We start from the raw sequence: 19,295 nt of genomic DNA on the forward strand, positions 1-19,295 counted from the left end.
AGCGCACTTACACCTGTTGTTTTCTTGGCGCTGTAGGAGAGAAGGCAGAGTACGTTACCCGAAAGTTGTAGGCTTGCTCATAAAGCCAGGTTTTAAGGGCTCTTCTGAATGTCATGAGATCTGAACAAGCGCAGATCTCCAAGGGGAGGGAGTTCCAAAGTCTGGGGGCGAGAGTGGCGAATCTGCAACCTCCTGTGCAATATACTCTTTATGTTGGCTTATTTTTTCTGAGCTTTGGTGCTTCGATAAGCTTCGTGGGGACTTGCATCTCCGTATATATATATTTTAAAAAAATATATCATTTCTAATTCTAGAAATATATAATTTCAGAATCTGGCACCGTTTTAAGTTCTGCATAGAGGGTGTTTTCTGAAAGTGGCGCTTGCCGTGCTCGGACACATCCAGCCATATTCCTGGCTGTCCCCGTGCCCTCACCAGCCTCTGAAAGCCGACCTTGTTTGCTTGGGGTGGGTGAGGGCCCCGCTTTGACCCTTCCTGACCCGCGTGGCAAATACCACTCTTGTGCGTGGTGACCCCTCTGCGGGCCACCACACAGCCGGTGTCATGGCACGTAGGCAGCCCGCAAGAGGCAGGCGAGGAGAATACCCAACAAGCCACAGTGCTGTCACGTGCCAGGATTCCCTCTATTGGGGAGGGGGCAAGGCCGGGGAATCCGTCACACGTCTGATGTCTTTGCAGGGACGTGGGGACTAGGGAACGTGTCCTGCTTTTCTCCATAGGGACGGTGGGGCTGGGCAGTCGGTCATGCATTGGGCAGGTTCTGCAGAGACATGGTCAAAATTCTCCTAATCGGCACGATTGTTGTCCGTTTTTTGGCTCCCTCGTCCTGCATGTGCGCAGTGTTCGAACACTGTGTATCCAGAAGAGCTGATAACTAGGCAATTTTGCTGATTGTTATAGAAAGCGGACTGTTGGAGGACCTCCCCTACAGGTGCAGATGGCACATCCATCTTGCCGTGGTGTGTTTTTAGGTTACCAGAAGCTATAGTGTTATGTGTTGGACGTGTCGGACACCCCAAGCATGTTTTAAACAAACTGGATAGTTCCCGTGATCAGTTGTTGTGATCCTAGCATACGTGAAAATCATTCGCATGGTCTGCAGCGTACTTAGTGGAGTGTGGCGTAATGCATCTTTAACTAGTGGGATATCTGCCAGCAGGGATATGCGTCCCAAAAACAAAAAATAAAAGCAATCGCTCGCCATTTTTTTTCTCTAAGCCCCGTCCTTTTGCGATTGGGGGCGTGTTTTTTACTGAAAACGTCACTTAAAGAAAGAAACAAAAAAAACACGCCCCACAATCCGAAAAGGACGGGGCTTAGCTTCAAAAAATTACGTCACAGAAACCTCTTCTCCAATGGCTGGCCGCTGTTTAGGGAGCCACCCAATGGAGAAGAGGGGCGGGTTTAAGCCTCGCTACTCTGAGACATAAGATCTCGCCAGCGAGACTGCGCATGCGCAGCCTACGCTAGCCAAGACCTAAAAAAAGAAATCCCTCTGGTGAGAGCACTAGAGGTATTTCCTGCCACTAGTGCAGTACTTGCGGGAGACATCTATGTAAATGTAGAGGTACTTGTACAGCGCACGACTACCCGGAGGCATCTCGGCACTTGTACGAATACCGCTGAGGAACCCTTCCTGGCCTTTCCCTGTGAAGTGCCCACTCTTGGGCACCCCCAAGGTGAAGCCAGGCATCCTAGCGTTGTTGGGGCCGTTGTGGAGATTAACCAAGCTATTGCCCAGAGTTGCAGAGTGGGACCCATGATTAGAATAGGCACTGAGGCGAGAATTAACTGGTCTGAGGAAATTGACCCCAAGACCCACCAAAACGGGATTTGAACCCTGGTCCCAGGCCAGACTTCTGCATCAGGGTCTGCCGCGCTAACCATTGAGCCACACTTCTCCACTATAGCATGTCCATAGCATGCAAGGGGTTAATCTCCAATTATGTGTGTATGATAGTCAATACATTTCTAGTGTTTAAAGACACCAATTTAGAGAGTCAGGTTTCACCTTTGTCTTTGATACGCAGATCCTCATTTAGAACAATAATGGTTCATGTAGCAATTGTGAATTTAGAGTTGGATCCCAGAGACGAGAACTAGAGTAAGTTTATTTGGTGACATATCCTTACAGTTAGTTAGGGCCTGCTTTAGAGATTGGCAGATGGTATTGTGGGGGAACCCTGACATTTTGAAACCCTAAAAACCTTTAACTTAACAGAACACTCACAAATTGATGAATTGGATATTTTGTTTTCTTTTTGAGTTGAGGTACATGTGGGAATTCGGAGGAGTCAAAATGGTCACAAAAAAGTCCACACATCATTAAGGTATTAGAAAATAGTCATCAAAAGTATATATTAGCACAGTATTGAGGTAATGGCAATGAGACAGGTGAGAGACTGAACAAGCCAGACGACCGCCTCGATGGATCTAGTTTGTGCATGTGTTGAAGTAGTTGTTGAGCGGTAGAGATTTGAGATCCCATTTAAAGCAGGAGAATGAGGGGTTGCAGCAGAGATCTTTGGGGACAGAGTTATAAATCGTAGGAGCTTTGCAGAGCCCGGCCTCTTCCTGCTCTTGAAAATGTGATTTGCAGGTATAACATAAATTTCATGAAGCAATGTGTTCCCGAGATACAGCACCTCCAATTACATCAAAAAAGAAAATGCAGTTGATTAGGCACAGGGCCCACTCAATAACTATGTTCTAGAGCAACAGAATACATTTAAGGATTTTATTGCATAATTCGAAAGATGCAGTACAGAGTTATTCCCATGAAGGCTTTCAGCAAATAGAGCATTACAGAGAACTACAAAATAACAAACAATTTTAAGTCCCAGGTGTGAGAAGCTATCCTGGTATATATAGTCTACTGATGTGCGTGGGCACCTTGCATCAGTCCAGACAAACCTTATGATGATATAATAGGTCACAGACAACCTTAGAAAAATCTCTAAGTGGTAGCCGTGGGGAGCAGCCTCAGGCTTAGTCTAAGTGTAGTGTAAAGCAGCTTATTTCACCAGAATGCAATCTTATAGTATAGATTAAGTGAAAAGAACAATACCAAGTATTTATAAAAATAGATATTTATTATATAATACTCTCTAGTATGTTCCAATATCTCCAACATGGACATAAACACAATGCACACACTACTTTAGCCAAGATACACAGTAAATAGCATGAAATACACAGTGGTCCACAGGGGGCACCAAACCATATATTAAGAAAGTGGTAAAAGAACCAGGACTCGAGTCAGGACGATGTCGAGAGGACGTTGAAATTCTTGGTACCCAGGAACCACCCAAGGTGAGTAGGTAGGGTCCCCATGGAGAGCGTGTGCAGTTTGGAATCACAACAGATTGCTACGTACAACTCTATGTGCAAGTTGCGGTTGGATTTTAAAGTTTAAGAACCTTTCCCTGTGGACCCTGAAGAAACCCCATGGAAGACAGAAGGTTGGAGAGCCATCCCACCCGTGGATACTTTAGTGCCCATGTTGCCTACACCAGGGAAGCTGGGTGCATACATGTGAATTGTTGTCGGAAACCGCAGACGAACCCAATGGAGGACTTCAGGAAATTGCCTCTTTGCACAAAGGAAGAAATGTCCAGTGAAATCCAAAGTTGAATTCTTGATGAGAGGTACCTGCAAGCAGAGGGGACAGAGTTTATGTCACTCAGGGGTGACCAGGAGAGTTGGAAGAGGAATGCCCTTCGATGTTGAGTGTTGCAGGGTGGATGACAAGGAACTTGACTCTGCAGCTGTGAGGACCAGGTGATACTGAGAAGGACCAGGAGCTGTGCACAAGCTTTCCCACAAAGGATGTAAAGTGCTGAGGGTTCGGTGTCCGACGGGAGCTCCAACAAGCCTTGGCCAAGGCAAGCCATGCAGAAATAAAAGAAAGAGCAATGTCTGGACCAGCAAGGTCCAGATGACTCACCAAAAGCAGGGGAGTCAGGGCAGGCCTGAGCAGTCAGGGGAGCCCAAGAGAAGCAAGTGTGACCCTCAAGTGGACTCACAGGCCGGAGGCACTGGAGTCGCTAGAGGACCTCAAGCAGCTCACCAAAAGATGCAGGCTACGATGCTGTGTGGCTGACTATTCTGGCCACTGGAGGTGCTTGACGGTGGGGCTACTTGGAGCCCGAAGATCTTCTTGGAAAGAAACCAACAAGCCTTTGCAACTGCAAGTTGGACGCGGTGCACAGGGGTTCAGTTAGTGCAAGCCTCACGAGGGATCCTGGCCTCAAACTCGGTGAGAGGGTAGGGCAGGCCTCCGGCGCTGTAGAAAACCCCCACCTCTGTTGCAGAGTCCATGGAGCCTGGAGGAGTTCAGGATCTAAAGAACGGTCAACTTAGTTGCGGTGCCTACAAATGCAGGGGAGTGACTCCTTCACTCCAAGGGAGATTACTTCAGGTGTCTCTGATGCTTTAAAGGCCCTGGAAGGTTCCTGTATGATGCAGAGGCACAGACAATGCAGCCATTCTGGAAGGGAGATGAAGTAAGGTCCAAACGAAGTCCAGCAAAGTTCAGAGAGCACAGAATCTAGGGGCCTACACCCAGTTACGCCCTTACGTACCCAAGGGAAAGTTGTGGGAAGATTCAGGGGACCCTCCCAGGGGAGGGTCTGGACAGGGGGGAGGTTACCAAGTTCTTTCTCCTGCTTTGCGCCAGAGTGGGAGCCAAAGGCTCCCAGGACTGGTTTGAACTGGACTATGGACAGGGGCACCAAATGTGCCCCTCAAGCAGACTTTGTGGCCCTGGCAAACACACCCTCCGGTCCCAATATGCTAAATCGTGTCTGGGAGGTGATCACACCAGCCTGTGACAGGATGCGTATTGTTCTGCTTTCCCCTGCTCATGCTTGGCTCAGCAGCAGGAGGGCAGAAATGTATCTCAGGTTGGCAGCAACCATTTTGTGCTGTCCTGGTCTGTAAGACTGGTACCGGGAACACTACAGTGCTTGGAATCATACTTTTTATACTGTTTACGGTGTGGGGGCAGGATTCCAACATGTTTGATACAATACATGAAAGGATTTGTTGCAGCCGGTTTTGAGATGGTCACCACGTAATTACGCAGTGCCCCTCTTTATGGTATATGGCTGCTTCACTGACAACCCAGAAGAATGGTCTCTGTAGGCTGTAGGGGTGTCCTGCTCATGCAGGGGCACCCTCTCACTTAGAACCATGCACCCTGCCTTTTGGATAGCAAAGACCTGCTAGAGGAGTGGCTTATAGGTTTTAAGTGCAGTGACCCAAGATATAGGAAACCTATATCTTTAGTAAGTAGTGCATTCACCAACTTGCACAGGCTGCCAGGGCAGGCCTGTACTTACATTTTGAATGGTCTCCCATGGGTGGCATAATAAATGCTTCAGCCCATGGGGGACCTCTGGGGTACCAATGCCTTGGGTACCTTAGTACCATGCACTAGGGACTTAAAAGGGTAACCCAGTATCCAATCTGGGTTGTACCTAAGTCCTGAACAAACCAATTTAGGGAGAAAGCAGATTGACTAGGGTCCTGATTAGCAGGATCTCAGTCAGACAAGTCAAAAACAGGTTAGGCACCAGGCAAAAAGTGGGGGTAACCATGCAGAAGGATTCTACCTTCCTACACCAGGTGAGCAGCGAAATAAATCTATAAATGAGCAGGATCCCTAGTAACAAAGCAAAGTTCTCTGTGGTTCACCCCTATATTTGAGGGTTTATATACAATATTTTAACATATTAAACCACTGGTATAATCAGTAGTATTTTTTTCAGCAAATAAGAGCAAAGTTTTATTAAGCATAATTTTTCCTTAGCATCTCAGCATTAGCAAGGTTACCGACTAGCAATTTAACTCCACCCTCACCCGACACAACCACACCAGGGCATCTGACGCAAACAACGCAGCCAGAGAACTCCAAACTTGGATCTCCATGACCCAACAGGTCAACGCCATCACCTCCAGCTGCTACAACACACTCCACATCCTCTGCAACACCTTCAAATGGATCCCCCCTGAGTCAAGGAAGACAGTCACCCATGCACCCATCACCAGCAGACTGGACTATGGAAGCGCACCCTACGCCGGCATCAACATGTCCCTACTCCTCAAACTCCAAACAATACAGAACACCGCCACCAGACTCGTCCTAGGCATCTCCTGGCACAAACACATCAGCCAACACCTACGAAGACTCCACTGGCTCCCCGTGGAGAAGAGAGTCACCTTCAAAATCCTCACCCACGCCTACAAATGACTACACAACAACTGACCCAAATACCTCAACAACAGAATCAACTTCCACATACCCAAAAGAAACCTCAGATCCACCAACCTTGCAGTGGCCGAAACCCTGTGCATCCACAGAGCCAGAGCAGGCAGAAGATCCTTCTCTCACATCACAGCCAAGACTTAGAAAGAGCTATTGGCAGACCTCAGACATGCCCCCTCCCTGAACACCTTCAGGAAGACCCTGAAAACCTATCTCTTTGGCTAGACAGATCTGCGGACCCCCCCAAACTCCTCAGAGCCTTGAGACCCTCACGGGTGAGTAGTGCGCTTACAATCCCCCTGATTGATTGATTGATTGATTGAGCATAATCCCACTATATCAATATTGATCCTGCCCACTCTATGCCAATGTCACCATGAGATTGCAAAAAAACTACGTACTTGAACAACAGCATCCTATAATAAATTAATAGGGTTAAGTGAGCTAGCGGAAGATCCTTGAAGAAAGGTACAATTTTTGACCAGGCAGGGAGATTTCATCAAGAACAGCCAGAACAATGTCAATGGAAAGAAACAAAAATGACCCTGCTTGACTGTGTGCTGAAGAATTAACGAACAGTGAAATCTTTGGGAGGAAGGCATTTTTAAAAACATAATTGTGGCCTAGTTAACAAGGGTCAGGAAAATACACTTCTACATATCATAGGGAATTTGTATGAAAAGCATAGCACAATATCAGTGTGAACATGTATAATGAAATATAAAAACACATTTTGTATGTTGTTAATGATACACAAAAATATGAATGCACAAAAATCTTTAACAGTACTCCGTTTGTCAAGGAGGCAAAGACATTATGTCTGCCACTCTGACTACCCTCTGCCAAATTTAGAGATCACTGCTGGCCCAACCTGGATCTTTGTACCTACCTTCACTGAGGTTTCTTTAAAGGCACTGAAAACGGAGAGCCCGGCGGCTGTCAGAAAGGTAGCTGTACATCAAACGTTGGCCCTTATTGTGATGCTGGGCGGAACGCCACCGACAGGTCATCAGTGGCAGTCCGCCCGTCATACAGGGCATTATTTATTTGTGTAATTTATATAGCGCGCAGCTACCCCAACGGGGTGTCCCGGCGCTTCTGAGTGAAAGCAGAGTGATAGTCCTGGGGGAATTAACAAAAGAGAAAAGTTTTTAGTGCCTTACGAAAGGGTAAGGCACTGGTACAACCACCTCATTACAATGCAGGAGGTTGGAGTGCAGTGGTTGAGGGGAAAGACCTTTGCCTCCAACAGGATCTACGATCCCAGCGGGGCGGCGGTCTGACTCGTATCCCTACAATGGAGGCAGTGTCTGCCCTGGCACCGCCGTAGGGATTGCGATGTCCCTTTGCGACAGCCTTCTCATGGCGGTCCAACCGCATGAAAAGGCTGTTAGGAACTGACTTTAGGGGCCCCAAGCAGGGCCCCTGTCCACTTTGGGCCACTGTAAAGTGGCCCTGGGGGCAAATGTGGTAGCCCCATGCTTATTCAGGCACCGTGGCACATGGTGCCTGGCACACAGTGCATGCATGTGCACAAAGTGCTCTGTAACACTGCAGCTTGTGCTGCAGCCCCAGTGTTATAGAGCACTTTCTTTTCTGCCCACCAGCCCAGTGGGCATATCGTAATTGGGCAGTCAGACCACCGCCTGCCTGTAGGGGGTCCCCGGAACACCATGGTGTTTACGCGGCGGTCTGACCGTCCAGCATCATATTGATGCCCAGAGTTTCTCATAAACAGACTCAAAAAGAAGGAGTGTGTTTCAATAAAACAAAAAATAATTACCTCCCTGTTACACCTGCCATCTTTTTAGCATTTTTCCTTTGTCTTTTTGCTTTCTGACCTCCTGGTTTCGACTCTGTTTTTGATGGCTTAGTGTATTTGCGCACTTTCTTGCTGCTGATTAGTGTTAAGTACTCCTATGATAAATTATATTTATGGATTGGTGTTTCTATATTTTGCTTATTTGATTTACTGGTCCTAGTCCCAGGTAAAGTGCACAAGGTGTGTCAGGGCCTGTAAACAAATGCTGCTAGTGGGCCTGCAGCACTGGTTGTGCCAACCACCCAAGCAGCCCTTCAAAGGATTCTCAGACCTACCACTGCAGTGTCTGCGAGCAGCTGTGACTGCCATGTCGACCTGGCAAGTACACCCACTTGTCAGGCTCCCAAACCTTCCATTTTCTTACATGTAAGGCACCCCTCAGGCCCAAGGTACCCCTATGGGAAGGGTGCAGTGTATGTGAAAGGTGGGCATATACTGGTGGGTGTGGCATGTCCTGATAGTGAAATACAGTGTATTCCATTTTTCACTATTGAAAGGCTATCTGTCCCATGGGATAGAATGGAAGATGTTTTGTAACATCTTACAAGTATAACTTTCCATTGGGACAAGATAGGAGAAGGGAGTTAAGTATGCCAGAACTCAGAATTTAAAAACACATCTTTTGGTAAAGATGGTTTTTAAATTGTGTGGATGAAAATGCCACTTTTAGAAAGCAAAGCTACTCAAATTCAACAAAAAGAAAGCAACTGGCATCATATAAAGGGGCCCCTGCGCCTGAAAGGAAAAAAGACACAGTGAAACCTCCTGCCCCTTCCAGAAAGGATTTGCTTTTTTAAAAATTGGAGAACAAGATACTGTCAACCCGGTCAATAAAAATGAGCCCCAAATAACCAGACTACACCATGTCACAGCCCTGAAGAGAGTCTCATGTGTGATCCTGGGACTTTAAACGCTTCGGTATTTTCTTTCCGCCATTGAGGAATGAACAGTTATTGAACCCAGACAGTGTTGAGGGATATTTAACGTTGATTTAACCCCAACTGTTCTCAAGTTTATTTCCAATGGTTAGCCTCTCTCTAAAGCCACTATGAGCCTCGTGTAAAGGGAGTGCTTCATGTCTATGTTCTAGAAACAACTGACTGGTGTGCTGTTCTTTTTGCACTATTGAGAATGTATTTGTATACATTATTTGTTTTTTGCTATCTATTATGTACACAGTGTTTTTGTAAATATTTGTACATAACCTTTTGGTCTATAATTTTTTGTAACAAACAGTGTATCCTCATTTCAAATGAATAATGAAAGAATGAAGTAACGGTTAAATAAAAAAACCAGGACCAAATAAATCAAATATTGGTCCTTAGTCTGTTTAAGAAGACAGCAGCATAAAAAATGGTAGCAAAGTTCTTTGTTGTATTACTTTTAGAAGGTATGCATTTTCCTGCTTAACCATCCTGTGTGCCTCTGCTGGGTTGTGGATCAACTGTCTTGCTTTGGAATGACAGGGGACTGGGCCTGGGGATGTGCATTCACTGTAGATAGCCACGGGGGGGTGAGGTGTGTCCTGCCTTTCCTGGATGAGTCAGGGCTGGGCTGAAAATAACTGGGCTGTATTTAGAGTAGTGGGAGGAGATTTCCTTGCACCTGAATAGACCTGATCTGCTTTACACAATGCTGTCTCCACCTCCTGCCAGGAAGCTGGACCAGAGAGGACAGACCAAGTTTGGGCAAAGCACAGAGACTCTCTGCCACGAGAGACCAAAGGAAAAGGCTGTCTAAATATTGGCGCCCCGAACCCAGAACTTTAGAACTCTTTTGGACCCAGAAGACTGCTAAAAAGAAGAGCTGGAGAAGCTGTGAGGAGGAACTACCACTTGGCTGTGTGGTTTGCTCTGTTGGCCTGCAGTGGCTGCTTCTGTCTTGGGCAGAGAAAGGACTTGACTGAACTTTCTGCATAGCTTGCCCCTTGTTCAAAAAGTCTCAGGAACAGCAGACTTCAAGTTCTCTGTCACCAGCACTGGGTACTGTGTGTTTTGTGCTGCAACAGACATAAAAGCAACCCAATGCCATCACTGATGCCGCTGCCAACTTTGTGTCCTAAAGGCACTGCAAAGGGCACAGCTGCACTTCGCATCGCCACCTTGGTCTCACTGATGCCTCCACTGAGCACTGCTTGCACCACAACCTATGGATACCGCACTTCGTACCACCTCGCTTCAAGCCACTACCTTGGTATCCCCAATGATGCCACCCCACACTGACATCGTCACTGCTGCTCTCCCCATGGTTCGAGGGCACTGCTCAGAAGTTACACAACACACTTTCCTCATCCCGCACCGGAGCCTTGGCCTACCAATGCATGCCGACGCCATCGAGTCTAGTTCATCAGCCAAGGACAGAGCTTCAACCACGACAACTCCGCTGCTTGCACAGTGACCTCCCATCACAGCGACGAGCACTGCATCACTGCGCACTTACAGCTCTGGTCCCACCGACGCCGTTGGACAACTGTCACCAAGCTGCTGCCTGCACAGCAACCTGAGGCCACCGCATGCTGCTCTGCTGCTCTTCACACTGCAGCACCCGATGCCTCCCGACTTCAACCACGAGAAGTTCGGTCTGCAACGCTTGTGACTTTAAGGTCCCTACGACTCCTGCACCGACCTCCAGAACCAACACCTGCCAACACTGGCTCTTCAGGGCTCAATGAGAGGCACCAATGCCCTTCATTTTCAAAGGTACTGTTTTACGGTCTTCTCGATGCCATAGCTGGCCTGCGACGCTGCAGTTAGCCAAAACTGTTTGGATTTGTTGCTCACAATGATTGCCCCAAATGGAGCTATTGACTTCAAGGGACTGTATTTTAGGTCTATTTTTGATTTTTGAGATTCCTAAGAACTGTATGATGGACTTTTATCGTTTTGGTCTTGTTTGCACAATAAAATATTGGATATGGTGTGGTGTCCTTTTGTATGGCCAGATTCACAAAAGTAATCTGAGACAAAATCCTAAATTTACGACTTTTGGAATTCCCAAAAGGCATTTAGGAGTAGTAAAGTTAGCATTTTGTCTTAAATTTGTTTTTGTGGTTTGAAGACAAAATCCTAACTTAAATTAATCTTAAATTAAACTTAAATTAGGATTTTGTCTTGAGACCAAAACTTAAGACAAACTTAAGACAAAATCCTAACTTAAGTTTAACTTAAATTAAACTTAAGTTAGGATTTGTTTTAAGACCAAAACTTAAGACAAACTTAAGACAACATCCTAACTAAAGTTTAACTTAAGTTAGGATTTTGTCTTAAGACCACAACTTAAGGCGATCTTAAGACAAAATCCTAACTTTACTACTCCTAAATGCCTTTTGTGAATACCGAAAGTCATAAAGTTAGGATTTGTTCTCAGATTTCTTTTGCGAATCTGGCCTGTAGTGTTTTCACTGTATTACTGTTGGTTATGTACAAGTGCTTCACACACTGCCTCTGAGATAACTCATGGCAAGCTACCAAGGGGGTGAGCAGGGGTTATTTTAGAGGTGTGTCCCCCTTATCCTGACTAAGAAGACGGTCCGTACTTGACAGGGTAAAAACCTGCCAACTGGAGACCCCCATTTCTAATACCTGTGCTTTCTCCCAGGGTGTGAGGGTCACTATTTTCTTTCAGCCAATGACCACCAGTATTTTCCATCAGACCTTCCACTATAAATACAGAAGAGATTTGGTGGCTTTACTCTGATAGATCGTACTCTGACAGAAGGCTGCACATCTTCCCTGTCCGGCAGACTTTAAAAATATGCACCCAGCAGCCGTTTTCCATTTAGTTATCCCACGAACAGCAGTTTGAACACCTGCATCTGGAAGTTAGCAGATTTTCAAAGTCTTTATGTACTTCTTTAGAAGAGGGAACATTTACCTGGGTGTCAGAGATCAAATTGAGCCTGTGGTTGCCAGTGGGGCCCTCCTGCACTCAGTTTTGGAGACCGGCACATATTTTCCTTCATCAGATATTGACGTAAGCAAGCGAGCATAAAACACACACACAGGATAGAAGGAGGAAGTGAAATATGGAAAAACAGGCACAAAGTGAGAAACAAGAGAGAGTGTTAGACCTGTCAGCCCTTGTGTGCCATTTGTTTGCTGAGATTTTTTTGTATTGACTGTAGGACTTTACCATTGCTAGCCAGTGCTAAATTGCTTGTGTTCATGCCCCTAAACATGTGTAAATTGGCTGCATCTGATTGGCATGTTTAGTTTACTTATAAGTCCTTTGTAGAGTGGTATACCATATACCCAGGGCCTACTAGTGGTTCTACCGCACATATTGTGCCACCAACTTAAGTAGCCCCTTAAAGCATGCCACAGACCTGCTATTGCAGCCTGAATGCAGATTTAAACTGCCAATTCGACTTGGCAACATAACCTCCTTGCCAGGCCTTAAACTTTCCTTTTAATGCATATAAGTCAACCCTAGGGTAGGCCCCAGGTAGCTCAAAGGGCAGGGTGCATTGTACTTGAAAGGTTGAACATGCACGTTTAAGGTTTACATGTCATGGTGGTGAAAAACTCCTAAATCTTACAAGAGTAATGCAGGGTGGCCCCATTCCGATAATTCCACGGACCCCAACATTTGCCACATTGTGAGATAAAAGAATTGCAGTGTTTGGTAGTGGATTAAAGAGGCCTGAGGAGAGTTCAACACTCCGGAGCCTTTTTATTTGACACAAAAATAATTGATAATATTGCCAGAACAGGGCATTAGCACTGGCACTCTTTCATTCACAAAGTAAGCACTGCTGACTGTTAAAACTGAAGGAAGATGTTCTGATTCACTTGTGAACTGTTTTCTCACTGAATTGTGAAAAGGCACATCCCTTGATCCATTTGGCCATCAGCATATATTCTATATATAAAAAAGGTTTGCCTTATGAGATAGTTTTCTTTCCTCTTTAAACGAGGGGAGTTTGGCAATGGCTTATGCTAATCTGTAGCCTAGTGGTGGTTTAGGCATTGATCTTTTCCCCAAAGACGTTTATGAGGATAGCTTTCATATGTGGTAGGGTGCAGTGCTCTTCACACTGCGCATATTTCATTTAATAAAAAAGAAAATCTAGATTTTTTCTTTGCTGTTGGGGTCTCCTTTGCTTTTTTAGTAGATGATGTTTTTTTGGATACCATTTTCCTGGTAGTCACACTGTAATTTTCTCCTGTTGTGTCTTTAACGATGGTTGACTTAGTTTCTTTATAGCTTTAACTGATTACATATATTTCTTGGTTTTGGGATTTTGGGGTCTATTACAGTCTTTGTGAGAACTCAGAATAGATGATTAATTGAATTGAGTCAGATGTGGAATACCAAGGGCCTTGGTTAGTCAAGCAAGAGAGATATACATAGCTGTAAGGGAGAATGTAGGTTCTGTTGCGTAGGCAACAAATGGTATGGTGAACGTTTTATCAAGTTCATGGCGAATCACAAAGTGGCAGAATGTATAATTCTTGTGAAAAATAAAATTCTCGAGTCATCCACATTAAAATCAAATACTCTTTGTATTGTAGGCTGGGTCATACTATACTCCTTCGATAACCAGCATCGAACCTTTATCGGCATTACCAGGTAAGACTCAATGTATGCATGCACTGATCGCTCTTCAGCTCTTTCCAGTTTCTCTAATCACAAGTTTAAAGCATGTTTTAAAATGTTATACACTTAACAGTGTACTTTTTTTTAAACTTCGCTGTAGTCTTTTAAAACTTCCTGTATTTTAGTGAGAAATGAGTATGTAACTTAAAAGCCCTGAGAGCTCACAATGCATAGCCCCTTTGGTTCACGCAGTGAGTGATCTTCTTCTGAGGATCCCATCTTTCACATGAACAATATCCTAAACAGTGGAGGCCAACACCAATCAGGGGTGGCTGGGCAAGAGCGATGGGGGGGGGGTATGTTGGATGAATGTAAAATAAAAAAATTAAAAAAGATTTAATGTTATCGCCGCAGCATCTCTCCTCGTCAGGACTCTACGTTGTGATTGGCACAGAACAGGAACCTGGAAGCACCCAGGCTCTTCTGGCCAATCACAACGCTGCAATGCAGCGTTGTTATTGGTAAGCACCCAGGCTCCCCTTACCAATCACAATGCTGCAATGCAGCATTGTGATTGGTCTAAACGCCGAGGTTCGGCGCTGCGACGGGGACTGGGGGCCTGAGCATGTTCTACACACATGCTGTAATGCATGCATGTAATGCTGGAGCTCTTTCTGCCTGGGTCCTTTGATGCTCCTCACCGGTCTGGGTTTGGTGAGGGTTTACCGGCTCGCTTTCCAGGGAGCTCCTGGTTAAACTCTGGAAATCAGACCTCCAGAGCTTTTCAGCAGGATAAACCAGCAGGCCAGGACAGCCTGAGGTTGACGGTGGGCGGCTTGGCTCTCGCGGTTGAGTCGGTCCCCTTATGGAGCTTTTTCCTAAAGTTGCTCCAAACTTCTGGAACTTCTTCCTGAAGTTCCTCTCGAGGGTCCAAAGTGTCCAACACACAATCCATGGATATGGAAGCTCCAACATGCTCCTTCAAATTGTGGGACATCAGTTACCAGAATCCACTTGGACAAACCCCTTACAAATCCACTGGACGCACTCCAGGTTCTTGGTGTGGATTATCAAGGAGAGCTCTGTTAACTTGTAACTTGCAGGGAGTCAACACTTTATTCCTCTTGAAGCAAGTTAAGTCCACAGGGCTGTAGTTCCAGATTGTGTAGCAGGCATAGTCAGTCAGAGTGTAGGGCTTGGTTGGTGCAACTCAAACTTCCAGCATGGACCCTACTTCTTCTCCTAGTTTCAAGGGGAAATGAAATGAGCAATTTCTCCAACACCAGGGCATATAAAAAATCTTTTATAAGGACCCTGCTTATAGCTACATGACCCCCTACCTCTGGAACACCTTGGGGAGACAATATGAGTCCTGATTATGTACAAATGGTGTAGATCCTCACCCCACAGTTCTCCTAGCATCAAAGTCGATTTTGGATTTTGAGAAGAACTTTTCTACAATGGGGGAAGTGAAATGTACAATTTCCATATCCCCAGGGCATATACAACATCCTTTATAAGGACCATCCTTATAGTAACATAACCTCCCACATCAAGGACACCTAGGGTAGACCCTGGGGGTACCTAATATGCCATAATATTGTAGAATATCGATTTGAAATGCCCCTAACACCAAAGTTAAGTTTGATCACAATTTACATTTAGACGCAGTGCTGCAACACAAGGCTACTTTCAAAATGACCTCAGAGTCTCAGCAGTGCAGAAAGGGCTGCTGGCCTCTAAACGTTCATGCCCTATTACATACTAGATACTTAAAGGTAGTTTCACTTCCTCTGCCCTATTATGTACTAGGGACTTATAGGGTAGGTCATGCCAATTATAGTGTACCCTCATGTATGTAGGTGTATTCACTGTAATCTCACAGTGTTTTTACCATGGCACTGTTTCTGTGTGTGCCGAGCTGATACCAGGATACAGTCAGAGTCAGTTATCACCAGTACCAGACAGCAAAGAATGGGGGGTGCACAGGGCACACAGGATGACTTTGCAACAATAGTGCTTAAAAACATATAGCTCCGAATTGGGACATCTGGTTGTGCTTGATCGGGGCAAAGTAGAAGTTTGAGGCCGACCGCGATCAAGCCCTGGTCAGACACGCTAAGCAGGAGGCCCGGTCAAAATGTTACCTTCACACTCAGAAACATTTCTGGAGTATTTTCTCTCAATGTAGTACATTCCTCTCCAGCAGGCCGATTTCGATGAAACATCGTCAGATCGCTTTTCAGAGAGGCCTCGGTCAAATCCTGGAAGTCTGGTGCTAAGGAGCTTTTAGCAGGACGAACCTGAAGTCCAGGCCGACTCGCAGTTGAAGATAGTCGACTTGACTTTCGATGTCGTGCAGGTCTGCTTTTTCCAAATGTTTTCTCCAAACTTCTAGAACTTCTTCCTGAAGTTCCTCTTGAGGGCTCAAAGTGTATAAAACACAAATCCAAGGGTCTAGAAGTTCTGAGTTGCTCCTTGGAAGTTTGAACTATAGTCCCCACAATGCAACTGCCAAATCCTTGAAAGTTCACTGGACGCAATCAAGGTTGAGGACTTCTTGGAGGAAATGGTGCACACAAGTTATTTTAACCTGTTGTTTTCAGGGAGTCCACTACTTAATCCTTTTTGAAGCAATACAAAGTTCTCTGTGCTGTAGTTCTAAGTGTGCAACAGGAGCAGTCTTTCAGAGAGCAGTCCTGTGTGGTTTAGACCATGGTGCCTGCAGGGCAATTCTTCTTCTTCCTGTAGTTTTAGGCAGCAAATTTAAATTCAGAACGGAATTGCTCTGTAGCTCTCACACATGTATTCAATGATCTGTGGTGACAAGCAGGGGGCACCCCTGTCCAATGGGGGTCAAGGTTTCACCCAAGTGTGGTATCTTCTTGTCCCACAAAGTACTGCACTTTTAAAATTCAAGATAGATGAATGATCTCCAAGAGTGTAAGACCTGGCTAAACCAACCCACTGGTGTGGCTCATTTTTATCAGCACTCCCCCTGCCCCTCTGCAAATTCCCTTCCTGGCCTTGCCATCTGGCTGTGGGGTACAGGATGTGGGGGTAGGTGGGTCTGCATTCCTTTATGTTCTACTCTCTCTTTGAAGCCCAGCTTGATGTACCCAGCCCATTATCTGCAGCTACAAAGCTCTCTCCATCATATAGCTCTCTGAGGCGGCTTATCTCCTTCTCAAGCTAACTAAAGACAAGTGATGCCAACGGTATTTTACTTAAAGAATAGTTATTATCAGGGACAGATACTACTAATTATCTGTCTCAAAACATTATGAATTGTACAGAATCAATCTATCATAATATTATAACATTCATCTAGTGGCTATTAACACCAACTGAAAAAAGATGCACAAACAGCAGTTATGATTTGTAGCTTTCTTTTAAAAGTCCTTTTTCATTTTTTTATCATATGTACGAATCAACTAGTCACACAATATTTAATCTTGTGTAAAAACAATCAACAAAATCCAAGAAACAAAATTTCTTATTGTTAACCCTTAATCCATGGGTTATGTATGAAGCCCAATTATTTATATACAAGGAAAATACTGGCAATGTCTTTTCTGGCCTTAATTCCTTTTCAAACACCAAAATATCAAGGAGCATAGGAAGCAATAATCAATGTCTTTATGGCTTCTAATCAAATTGTACTCCTAGGGATTGTGTTCAAGAAATTTCAAAATCAAAAGGGTGTCGAAATTGGTGATAACTGTCGACGCGTTTCGGCCTGTCAAGCAGTTTCAGGCCTCATCAGGACAATGGGCAACAAAAATCATGATTTTGTCGACAGTTATCACCAATTTCGACACCCTTTTGATTTTGAAATTTCTTGGACACAATCCCTAGGAGTACAATTTGATTAGAAGCCATAAAGACATTGATTTTTGCTTCCTATGCTCCTTGATATTTTGGTGTTCGAAAAGGAATTAAGGCCAGAAAAGACATTGCCAGTATTTTCCTTGTATATAAATAATTGGGCTTCATACATAACCCATGGATTAAGGGTTAACAATAAGAAATTTTGTTTCTTGGATTTTGTTGATTGTTTTTACACAAGATTAAATATTGTGTGACTAGTTGATTCGTACATATGATAAAAAAATGAAAAAGGACTGTTAAAAGAAAGTTACAAATCATAACTGCTGTTTGTGTATCTTTTTTTCAGTTGGTGTTAATAGCCACTAGATGAACGTTATATTATTATGATAGATTGATTCTGTACAATTCATAATGTTTTGAGACAGATAATTAGTAGTATCTGTCCCTGCTAATAACTATTCTTTAAGTAAAATACCGGTGGCATCACTTGTCTTTAGTTAGCTATATTTTACCCAGATGCCTATTGGTTTATCGGGCACCCCCTGTTGTTAATAATAAATATCTCCTTCTCAAAGCAGCTTGATTAGCCTGTTATGGCTGACCGTCAGGACAGCCCACTAGAAGGCTGGATTTTCCCTTATAGAAAAGAAAGTTCTATAAATTTTCTGTACAAGCTATGATAAATTCAACCGTGGCAAGTTGTTGGATTTATCATTACTAATCATTCAAGTCTTTTAATGACATTTTGAGCAATAGTTACATTGAAATAAAATGTGCCAACGTTAGCCTATGGAGCTAATCTTCTACAGTGGGGAAACATGGAATAGGCAGTTTTTCCTCACCTGGGCTTGTAAAACATCTTTTATAATTTCCATGCTTATAGTTACATGGCACCCCACCCCTGGGGTTTAATATTTACAAATAAGGTAGATTACCCCAGGGCCGGCTTTAGGGCAGTGCGATCGGTGCGGCTGCACTGGGAACTGACATCTGGAGGGGGCGCAGACCTTGGGGGAGTGGGTGCTGTTTTTAACAATAACTTTTGATTGGAGAGGTGAAGGGCACTCTTTCCAGGTGGTGGTGAGAGAATGCGAGGAGGCTTCATGGGTGGTCGGGCACCAAAAATGATTCTCGTACAGGGTGCCCCCAGCCAGTTTCGATTATTTATCAATTTATTTATGTAATATTTTTCTATAGTACTGATGCACCATGATGAATACTAATGGGGAAAAGTTGTGATTAAAGGAAAATTCGTTGAATTGATCAATATATGGAATTATAGCAAAGAAGTTAGGAAACTGTGAGGTGAGGTGGAATTAGATGTGAGAAGTGTCGGAAAGTGTGGTATTACACTGTGAGGCTAGTCAATCTTCATTATGCAATACCATCACATTACCCCAAATCGGTCCTTTTGATTCACACTAATAAATCCCTAACTCAGTCCTGGTAGTGTGGAACAGAGCAGTCAAGCTTTTCTAGAGGAACATGTTTTAGTATTTCAGAGTGCCAACATGGACAATAAGTAATTGACACAACTTGGAAGAAACCCAACACCAATTATATAAATAATACAGATTTTTATATAAATTTAGACACCAAAATTAAGACAATCAGTTGAATATAACCAGAGTTGTGGATTTGTTAAGGAAAACTAAATCAGTGCATTAAACTTGCAAAACAGTAACGTTGCCGTCAATGTGAAAAATCACTCGGTCACTTGCAGGTTGAGTGGAGTATAAACCACTGGGGGTGGTAAGGTGATGCGAGTCCCAGAACCAGGCTCCTACAGTCAGTTGAATTTTACCATGCTCATAG

The 19,295-nt window shown here is 44.5% G+C and overlaps 1 protein-coding gene across 1 annotated transcript in view; it reads left to right on the forward strand.

Moving 5' to 3' along the window:
- Nucleotides 1–19,295, forward strand: part of LOC147724580 (fibrocystin-L-like) — a 1,106,658-nt gene that overhangs the window by 127,521 nt on the left and 959,842 nt on the right. The window contains exon 6 of the mRNA XM_086966124.1: nucleotides 13,625–13,682. Coding sequence (XP_086822250.1) covers nucleotides 13,625–13,682 — 58 coding nt within the window. The remainder of the gene's footprint in view (nucleotides 1–13,624; nucleotides 13,683–19,295) is intronic.

Source organism: Lissotriton vulgaris, chromosome 4_1 (assembly GCF_964263255.1).
Source record: "Lissotriton vulgaris chromosome 4_1, aLisVul1.2, whole genome shotgun sequence".
NCBI lineage: Eukaryota > Metazoa > Chordata > Amphibia > Caudata > Salamandridae > Lissotriton > Lissotriton vulgaris.